We start from the raw sequence: 10,923 nt of genomic DNA, 5'->3' as shown, positions 1-10,923 counted from the left end.
ATTATCTCCAAGAGAAGGCTGTGATCAAGAATGTTGATCATGTTTGGGCAAGGGATCACTGCAGGATCTTCCGTGATATTGTCATGCATTTCAAGAAGAACTTTGTCCCCGTTCAGTGGATTGACCTAGCTCATCTTCAGCGGAACCTGGACTATTTTGGTGATGCCCTTTCTCTGATTGACGAACTGGGCATCAAGAACATCATCACTTTCAAGACAGATTTTGACCCCAATGTTGTTGCCCAGTTCTATGTCACGGTCCACTTCTCTCCTGATGAAGAGCGCTCTATGGTGTGGATGACTGGGACTCAGAAGATGACCGGTACCTGGCGTGAATTCATGGCATTCCTCAAGGTTGAGTTCCAGGGAGCTCACACTCCACTTGGGTCGCGTCCTCATGCTGCAGCTCCCACTGATAGGCCCCCCGCAAAGGACAGATTCCAGCAACTCTATGTGAAGAAGGGTGTGCTCCCCAAGCATCTGGACATCATGCATCGGATCTTCTGCAACACCCTCTTCCCTCGCATTGGTAACTTCGACGAGGTTCATGGCTCTTTGGCTGAGATGCTGCTGCTCTGTGAGGAGGCTATGACTAAGGAGTCTGCCCCTCTTGATATTTCTGATGTGATGTTCACGGAGCTCTGGAGCTGCATCATGATGCGTAAGGTTCCCATCTACGAGCCCTATCTGTTCGCTTATATCCGTCAGAAGTGGCAAGATACCTATCCACAGGAGGAGCTCTACATTCAGGCTGACTACATTGTGCACGACCCTGTGAAACTTCGCGTCAAGGATAAATGGGCCAACCCATCAACTTCCTCTCAGCACATGGATACTGACACAGAGACTGCTGCTGACAGAGGAACCGCCTCTCAGTCCCGCTCTTCGGCCATGCCATCTTGGGCCATCAAACTGCAGGATAAGATGAAGACTCTATTCTGTATGTAGGCTAAGGGTCAGTACCAGACGCAAGTGGCTCAGAAGGAGAGCCGCCAGAGGCACAAGCGTGTTCTAAGGACTCTTGATGTTGACATCTCCAGCGGATCAGAGGACGACATCACTCCAGAGGCTACTTGGATGCAGGCTCAAGGTTACCAGTGGTCTGGCGATGAGGAGGAAGAGGAGGAGCAGGACGATCCGGAGGGTACCGACGAGTCTGGCGATGCTGAGGATGAGGAGTAACCACCTGTGGCGTTAGGTGTGCCCCTTTTTGGTGTCTTGTGCCAAAGGGGGAGAGAGTCTAGGAGATGGATTTGCTTTCAGAGTCGAACTTTGCTTTGCTTTGCTTTCTTTCGTGGTTTGCTTCGAACTTGGTTTGCTTCTAGTTTGGTATCGTTTGTGAGACATGAACTTATGTGAGATTTATTTCCATCATATGTTGTGAGTCCTATGCCCCGTACTGCCATATATCTCTATCTTTTTGTTCTCATATTTCTCACTGTGCAAATCCGGTATTGTCATCAATCCACCAAAAAGGGGGAGATTGTTGGGGCATAGTTTATGCCTAAGTAATTTTGGTGATTGATGACAGTACCGTAAAGGACTAACCGTGTGTGTTAAGGTTTCAGATAACACACGTCAACGGCACAAGACGACTCGCCTCCTCATTCATGGAACAGAAGCACGGCGTTCTCTACGATTCTCTTTATTTGAGTCATAGGAAAGTCGTACTATTAAGAGGGGAACCGTACTGGAAAGGTTTGGGTGGAATCAATCTTTGCACGCGCACACTTCACATATTTTCCCTTTCCTACATCTTTGGAGCGGCCCCCCGCCTCTATGTTTCTTTCCTCCTTGCAAAATGGTCTCCTAGCGGTAGTACCGCTCGCCCTAGCGGTAGTACCGCTGAGTGCTAACCGCTGGCTGGCGGTAGTACCGCCCCTGGTCAGCGGTAGTACCGCTCCAGGAGCTTAGTACCGCCTGCCTAGCGGTTGTTCGTGGACGGACCTTTTTGCGAAGACTTTCTTGGCGGTGGTAGTGCCTTTGTACTACCAGGGGCCCAACGGTAGTACCGCTGGGGCCAGCGGTAGTACCGCTGCAACCAGCGGTAGTACCTCTAGCCGGCGGTAGTACCGCCCCTGGTCAGCGGTAGTACCGCTGGAGTGCCAGCGGTAGTACCGCTGCAGCCAGCGGTAGTACCGCTGGAGCTCGGGCAGAGAGTGGGAAAACGGTTGGATTTTTCCCCCACTATATAAAGGGTTCTTCTAGCTGTGGAACCTCATCTCTTACCTCCCCAAGCTCCATTGTTGCTCCCTAAGCTCAAAAGTGCCCGATCTCTCTCCCTAGCCAATCAAACTTGTTGATTCTTTAGGGATTGGTTGAGAAGGCCTAGATCCACACTTCCACCAAGAGAAAAGTTGATTCCCCCACCAATCCCTTGCGGATCTTGTTACTCTTGGGTGTTTGAGCATCCTAGACGGTTGAGGTCACCTCGAAGCCATATTCCATTGTGGTGAAGCTTCGTGGTCTAGTTGGGAGCCTCCAAACTTTGTGTGGAGTTTGCCCCAACCTTGTTTGTAAAGGTTCGATCGCCACCTTCAAGGGCACCTATAGTGGAATCACGGTACCTTGCATCGTGCGAGGGCGTGAGGAGAATACGGTGGCCTTAGTGGCTTATTGGGGAGCATTGTGCCTCCACACCGCTCCAACGGAGACGTACTTCTTGTCAAAGGGAAGGAACTTCGGTAACACATCCTCGTCTCCATCGGTTCCACTTGTGGTTATCTCTATCCTTTACTTTGTGTATGCTTATGTTTGTGACTATATCTTACTTGTCTTAATAGCTCTCGTTGTTAGCTTCATTAGGGTTCACCTCATTGTCGTAATAATTGTGAACCCATATGTTGTTTACCTTAACTTGCTAAGATTAATTAAAAAGTGGTCGTTGTCTATTCACCCCCCCCTCTAGTCAACCATATCGATCCTTTCACATGATCTCTTCGTGATGCTCCACTTGAACTTGCACACAGCAAACTTTCATGGGTTCAATGAAATCTTCTTTTTGATGCAAGCCCATGGAAACACACCTAACCCCACATAAAACTCTCACGAAGACAATGGGTTAGTACACAAAGCGTAATGGACAATGCTTACCATACCATGAGATCACTTGATTCCTCTCGGTACATCTTGTACGCTTTGTGTGTTGATCAACTTGATTCATTCTCTGACTTAGTCTTTATCAACCTTGTGTCTTTATGACCAATCTTTGGACAAAACCTTTATTACCACATTGGTCATCATATAAACTCCTTGAAACCAAAAGATGGACTTCAGGAAGTGCCTATGGACAAATCCTTAGAATATAACGCAAGGCAACCATTAGACCATAGTGATTATCATCAATTACCAAAACCACATATGAAGAAATATGCTCTAACACCAGATTTGGAAGATCCATCTTGAAGCACCTAGAGCTCTCCCTCTCGTAGACCTCTAGATAAATGGCACGCGTTTCCCGGATCTCAAGGGAGCAAGGAAAGCGCAAGCAGGCGAAACACTCACCGTGCCATTTTGGTGCAAATCAAGAGCTTCGTCAACCAAGATGAAGTTTTAATTTTTAATTTTTTGCAAATAGAGGACGAAGCTTAGAGCATCTTCAACAGCAGCGCAAAACTATCGCCGCGCCCAAAAATATGCCATTTTAGCGCGCGCGTGACGCGGCGGGATGCTCTAGCGGGCGCGCAAAAACCGCGCGCGCGCTAAAACAAGTTGGGCGCGCTGTCCATCGCCTTATCCCGCGCTGGTAATTTGGAGCGCTCACTTCCGCGCGCGGCAGACTCGAGCGCGCGCGCGAACTCTCTCTCTTTCTTCCTCCTTCGCATCGCGCGCGCCGGCGGCAGCGCCCCTGCCACCATGGACGCGCAGACCGTCGGAGCTACACGTGATGCGGTGCTTGATGAGGTTAGGGAGGAAGATTCATCTTCGAAGGCGGAAGAATCATCTTCGGAAGAAGAGGAAGAAGACGAGGAAGATGATTGATGTGTTTATGTCTTGAACTTTGTTGGATGAACTTGTATTTTGAACTTGGTTTGCATTTTGAACTTGGTTGGATGAACTTATGGGCATTGACTTTTATTCATCAACTTGTTTGTGTTAAATTTCACATGTTCATTGCATTTTGATGAATGTTTCAAACTTATTTTGTGTCCAAATGCTATATATTTGTGCGCTGCATTTTTGCTCGCTGCTGGAACGGCGTGCGCGCTGCATTTTAACGCGGCTGCTGGAGCCAGCGTTGCGCGACGCGCCAAACCAGGCGATGGGCGCGCGGCAAACATGTTTTTTGGGCGCGGCGCGAAGCGCGGCTATTGGAGATGCTCTAAGAAGGTAGCCTTGGAAACAAAGCAGGTGTGGAGCTATGTTCAGGCCACGGGGCGCTGCCCCTCCCCCGCCTTGGATCAATTCTTAAAAGGGAAAAGTTAAGGAGGGCTTAAATTAGATTTTTTAGCACCCCTCCGGATGGTTTGTGTGCCCCCCCCCCCCAATTTTCGGCAGCTCTGCCACTATTGCAAAGCGTGAAGCTTCTGTGTGGTTTGCTAATAAGCTAAATAATTATTAATAAGTTTGAAAAATTCTTTGGTAATAGTAATAATAATAATAATAATTAATAGTAATAATAATAATAATAATAATAACAGTTGCAAAATAAATCAAACTTATTAACGATTCGGGTTTTTCCGATGATTTAGGTTTCACCGGCGATCCTTTCACTTGGCGAAATAATTGGTATGATGTTAGTGGTTACAAGAGGGAGAGACTAGATAGGTTTGTTGCAGATGTGACCTGGAGGAGTATGTTTCCTCTTCACAGAATTGTCCTCTATAACACTATGCTCTTTAATTTTAAAGAACCCGCATTCAATTGAAGTCTTCAATTAAAATTGGATCATCCGATTTTGACTGGGTCAACAATTTCTAAATGTTCCCTCATTTAATTCTATTGTACACTATTCTTCCTGTTTTTTAAGGTCTATAATTTGGGTCATCCAATTTTGACCAGGTCAACAATTTCTCTAAGAGCTCTCCTATTCAAAAATAATAATTCCACATGTTTCCTAATATTGAAGCTCTTTCACTCAATGGAGGTATTTGGTTTTAAATTTGGTGTATGATTGGGCCAATGATTTTTCAAATATATCAATAGTACATGCAGGCACGCACGCTAAAATTTTCTCATATAAATATACGTTGGTTAGCGGATAACACAAAACCACACCATGAAAGGGCCATCAAATCAGCAGATTATAAATAAAAATAAAACACGCTCCATCGTCTCTCTCACCCGCCAAACTAAATATTCTATCATTCCAGAATATAAGGGGTACAATACCAGTTCTTATTGTATCTTCCCGGAGAATAGGGCACATGTCAAATCTGGTGATCATGCTAGCTTGAAATGAATTACTGGTGTAGCCAAAAGTTACAAAGTTGTGTGCCTGGACATTCAGGTTCATATGGCCCTTTCACTTCTTTTTTGAGGGTGGCTCTTTCACAGAAAGATTATTTAAAAAAAAGCGAGCCCTATTTCTTATAAGCATAAATCAAAGGCATTTTGAGCGCTTAAAAGAATGGAAGAAAGGACGTGTGGGACACGGAGAAAGCAATGTGAAGGAAACGATAGGATCTGATGCGTCAAACCGGCACCATTTGGAGTAACAAATCAGTATAATAAAGTCTAGTGGAACCAATTTTGCTATGCTTTTTTTAGGGGACCAATTGCTAGCCAGTAAATTAAGACCTCTAACCAACCGATGGCCGGCCATGCATGTGTTTGTGTAGAAAAGGAGTAGTTACCGTACTAGTTAATCCGCCGGGGAATGTTCTCGCAGGCTGCTGGTTGATGAAGCAACCGAGACAACTTAGAGTTGGATAATCTACAATCGCCCCCAGTTTCATGAAGTTCACGTGCCTATAACAACCACAGAGCTTTTGTACGCGTAGAGATGGGACGTAGTTTATGGTTCTACGGACAGCATCCTCAAAGGTTAAAAGCAGCTGTCGCTGTACGCGCCTAGCGTACCACTGATCCTACTTATACGCCCACACTGGTGTGCTTCTGACTCATCACTCCTCACTGCTCGCCATCTACCGAGTCACTCCTCACTCCTCAACAGCCATCTTGCTGGAAAGAACAGCACAAAGCCTTCAACAAGGTCAAGGCTCAAGACCAGACAGGGAATCAGGTGCTGTGTGCTCTGTACCTGTACAAGATTCGGTCGATGGCGGCGGGGTTCTCCTGGTGCTGGCCGTGGCTCAGCTCCGGCGCGGCGTGGTTCATCTTCTTCAACGTCGTCGTCGGCGCCGTGGCAGTCCTGTCCTGGGCGCAGCAGGGCGGCGACGCGGAGGTGTCGAGGCGGAGGCGGCTCACCCGGAGCGCGTCGTCCATGGTCATGGAGCGCCTCCGCTCCATGTCCGTCTTCGCCGCCTTCCACTCCGTGCCCGAGCACGACTACGGGGGCGGCGGCGGCCTCACGCCGCCGGCGTCGCCGTCGCGGCTCCACCACGTGCGGGAATACTACACGTCGACGTCGTCGCGAGAAGAGGGAGGAGAGGCGGTCGGGCACGTGGTGCAGCCGGAGCCAGCCCTGCCGGCGACCATGGCTACGTCGACACCGGCTGCAGCGGAAGCACGTTCAGCGGCTTCGATGCCAGGGAGCGACGACGAGGCAGTGGCACAGACGCGGACGGAGATGTCTGGATGCTTGGAAGATGCGTGCGCGGTAGCTGGCCAGCCGCGGGACGAGCTGGCGGCGCCGGAGCCAACGCCGGCCACGGCCGCCGCCATGGAGAGGCCGAGGAAGCGGGAGCCGGCTGTGAAGGTGGTTCAGACTGTGTGGCGGCGCGCGTACGCGGAGGTGGAAGAGAAGGCGGAGGTGAACGCGCGGGCCGAGCGGTTCATCCGGCAGTTCCGGGAGGACCTCAAGCTGGAGCGCATCAAATCCATCCTCAACCGCGGCTGCGCCGCCGCCGCGTCGGCACGGTAGCCGTTCACGTATGGCCCGCCGGCGCATCGCTACCACTGCTCTAATGGCTTTTGTCAGCGTGGTCTACTAGAAAATGTTGATTTCTTTTGTTTTGATCTGTGCTTCCCTAGGCGAGTTGACAACGCTACTTGTTCATTTCTTTCTCTCTGTTCCCTACGTGTTCTTCGTCAAACTAAGAGGCAAAAGCATCGATCGATGTATTACTAGTTTTTTTGACGGAGCTACGGCGGGCTTACACCGGCCTGAACCACTTTCATTAATAAAACCGAACATATACAAAGGGAATAGGGGGTGGAGGAAGGTCGAATAGAACAACATTATGTTACAATCTCTCCGATAGTCGAAACAACATGATGCACCAATCCCTGAGGAGGAGCATGGGCTGCTCGTTGTGGCATCTATTAGACCAAAGCATGAGATCATCTGCCGCAGATCGAGCAATGAGGTGTATTGGTTGGAGTTTCCCCCTGAAGACCATTGCATTTCTTCGTTTTCAAATATTCCATAAGATCGCAATGATGATAGTAGAGCGAGTCTTGTTAGGTTGGTTAGTCCCCTAAAGCTGCCCAAAATCGGTTGGTGAAAAGGCAGATAAAGCTGATAGTTCTTCCCACATCGGCCTGAGATTATTGCACAGAAGGAACAAGTGCTCCGTTGATTCTGTATCCGGGCAAAACGGGCAGTTATCCGAGTCCGTTAACCCCCGCTTGAAGCGTCTTTCGTTGTGAATAGCCTGTTTTTGCATGATAGCCAAAGGAAAATTCTGCACTTATTGGGTGCATAATTTTTCCAGGTGACCGTCGCAAAAGGGTCAACTGGTTTGTTGACCCAAACTTCCTTATATGCGGAGCTGCAAGTTAATGGTTTTCCGTCAATACGTCCCCTTCGTTTATCCTGAACCTGCACATTCAAGGAGACAGTTGCCAGCAAGGAGCGCAAATTATCCAGTTCAATGTCTGCGGCATTAGAGAGCCTCGGAGCCAAATCAAGTTGCAGCTGAGGATTACTGAGCACGTGTGCCACAGAAGCCAAAGGTCGAAGGGAGTGTGAAAAAAGAGCCGGGAAAATTGTTGCAAGGTTTTGAGAGTAGATGGGGACCCAAAGATCCAGCCAGAAAACAGTAGTTAGACCATTTCCAATGCTGACCATTGTTATGGATCGAAAGAAATCAATCCCCTTGGCGATGTCTCGCCAGACATGAGATTGAAAAGAGTGAGGAGAATCAATGTCACGAGCATCCGACCAACTGTATTTGGTTGCAAGGTGTGAGTTGCTAGAGTAATGGATGCTTAGATGAAGTTTATTCAGATGCGAGAGGAGCAAGCAGGCATTTAAGTGATGAAGAGACGAGAAATCTAGACCCCCACGCGAGAACGGAGCGCACGCAAGATCCCAAGCCACTTTACACTGACCACCAGACACTTTGTCCTGTCCTGCCTAGAAAAAAGCACGGCAGCGTTTATCAATTTCCTGAACAATGCCCATAGGTAGCAGAAGAGCGCTCATGGCATAGATTTGTAAGGCTCTCAGCACCGCCCTAACTAATATTGCACGACCAGCAATGGTAAGAAGCACCCCTCTCCAACCTGCCAGGCGCCGGTCAATCTTGTCAATGATGAAGAAGAAGTCCTTGATGTTAAGTTTGTGGGTGGATAAAGGAAGGCCAAGATAGGACTGAGGGAAGGAGGCAACCGCGCAGCCAAGAATGGATGCGAGAGATGCTGCAAGGCCCGGCTCAACATGGATAGGAGCGAAAGTGCTCTTGTGGAAGTTGATTACCAGGCCGGTAGCCTTTGAGAACTGAAGAAGGATTGATTTGAGCGTTTGGAGTTGCTCAGATTCCGCTCGCAGAATGATAAGAGTATCATCAGCGTATTGAAGAACCGGACAGGAGATAGAGGAGTCGATGGGGTGGGACAGAAGGCCATTCGAGGAGGCCTGCTGAATAAGGCGCTGGAGAATATCTGCGACAATAATGAACAGATAGGGAGATGTCGGGTCTCCTTGTCGGAGCCCCTTCTTGCATGAGATCCACGGACCTGGCTTGCCATTAAGAAGCACCGCCGATTGACTCGTATGATTGAGATTATGAATCCAATCACACCACTTCGAAGGGAAACCCTTAGCTTTTGAAGTTGCCGTCGGAGCCTCCCAAGAAACAGAATCAAAAGCTTTTTGGAAGTCAAGTTTAAGAACAATAGATGAATGTTTACGCTTAAAGCAGGTCTGGACAATATCCGCAGCATAGATAAAATTATCCGCGATACCTCTGCCTTTAATGAACCCAAATTGATCATGATGGATAATGAGAGGAATAAGAGGTTGTGCCCTGAACGCCAGACACTTGGAGATGATCTTAATAAGACAGTTTTGGAGAGAGATAGGTCTGAAGTTATCGGGGGAGGAGGCTCCAATGCACTTTGGAAGCAGCACAATGAAGGCTTTATTGATCCTATTAAGGTCCGCAAAACCATTGTGGAAATCGTTGAGGAGGGCAAGCAAGTCATGTTTAACGAGATCCCAATTCACCTTGAAGAAGGCAGGTCCAAAGCCATCAGGCCCCAGACTCGCATTGACGTTCATACTAAGGAGTGCCGATTTTATCTCTTCCAAAGAGAAAGGCCTAATGAGAGAAACAGCTTGGGAGTTACTCAGCTTTGCACGATCATGAGGCGGTCAATATCAAAATCGATGTCAGTGGCTGAGCGGGACCCAATAAGGGATTGGAAGAAGTCAAGAAGGATGGCAGCCTTGCCACTGTGCGAGGTTACGTCCGAGCCGTCGACATTCAGGCGAGGAATTTGATTTTTTTTTTAAAGCGGACAGAAGCACATACATGCATGTAGCTTGACTTTTCATCACCGAGAGTACATTCTTTTATTTTAGCTTGTTGGCGCCAGTACGCAGCCAGAAGCTTGTTATGCCGGTGGAGAGCGAGTTTAACAGCAATACGAAGGGTAAGTTCTAAGGAAGAAAGTTGTCGGCCTTCCTCCAGCTTGTCAAGCACCGAAATGACTCTGGAGCAGTTGGAGGCAAGGTGTCTAGTGGATTTTGCATTCACAGGCCATTTTTTTGCCATAGCACAGGTTCGCTTAAGCCTCAAGCAGATTTGTCCGGCCGAGCCGAGAGATCTATGGGTGGTACCTACAGTTGCCCAATTAATTGCAATCTGTTGGATGAAGGCTGGATTTGAAAGCAGGAGGTTATTCACGCGAAAAATGGTCTGCTTTGGAATTTCAGTGGAGGCAGAAAGCACAATAGGAACGTGGTCTGAAGTGGTGCGAGTGAGGGATGTCAGGGTGGAGTCGGGAAACAGAGAAGACCACTCCATGTTGACGAAAGCTCTATCCAGGCGAACAAGCGTAGGACTGTCTTGTTGGTTAGACCAGGTGAAAAGTCCATACAGAAGAGGAATCTCCTGGATTTGAAGAGAATTCACCGTCGAAGCAAACATGCTAGCTTCGGAAGAATTAAAGTTAGCCGAGGATTTGTCTGCAGGTCGCAGAATAAGGTTAAAGTCGCCCACAATCATCCAGGGTTGATTAATCACGGGAGATAAATTAGCGAGGGAGTCGAGGAAAACAGGTTTCCTAAGGTGGTCACAAGGGCCATAAACATTGGTCACAACAAAAGAAGTCCCATTAGCACGAAGGGAGAACCAACATGAGATGGCAAAGCAATCGAGCTGCACCCTAGTGCACTCAAGATTTGCATCGTCCCATGCCGTAAGAATCCCGCCCAAGGCTCCAATCGAAGGAAAAAAATGAAAGGAGTGGATGCCTGGAGGAAGGAAGGATGATGCCTTGAAGTTTGAGATAAGTTCGAGCTTAGATTCTTGAAGGCAGAAGATCGAAGCAGCCGCAGATTGCACGCACTTTTTGACATCAAGGCGTTTGTTGGGCCTTCCCAGACCCCTAACATTCCAAGAAGCAATTTTTA

General features: G+C 48.3%; 1 protein-coding gene across 1 annotated transcript; it reads left to right on the top strand.

Annotated features, from left to right (window-relative positions):
• The first annotated feature begins 6,050 nt into the window (after nt 1–6,050).
• Nucleotides 6,051–7,127, top strand: LOC123411058. Its single transcript, XM_045103980.1, has one exon. The coding sequence runs from the start codon at nt 6,220–6,222 to the stop codon at nt 6,982–6,984; it is 765 nt and encodes a 254-aa protein (XP_044959915.1). The 5' UTR covers nt 6,051–6,219; the 3' UTR covers nt 6,985–7,127.
• Nucleotides 7,128–10,923: the final 3,796 nt, after the last annotated feature.

This window comes from Hordeum vulgare, chromosome 7H (assembly GCF_904849725.1).
Source record: "Hordeum vulgare subsp. vulgare chromosome 7H, MorexV3_pseudomolecules_assembly, whole genome shotgun sequence".
NCBI classification, from domain to species: domain Eukaryota; kingdom Viridiplantae; phylum Streptophyta; class Magnoliopsida; order Poales; family Poaceae; genus Hordeum; species Hordeum vulgare.
The sequence above is the reverse complement of the archived record's forward strand: the minus strand, read 5'-3'. Positions and strand labels throughout refer to the sequence as shown.

Coding starts and splice junctions, on each gene's coding strand:
- LOC123411058 (XM_045103980.1), top strand. CDS start 6,220: ATGGCGGCGGGGTTCTCCTGGTGCTGGCCGTGGCTCAGCTCCGGCGCG.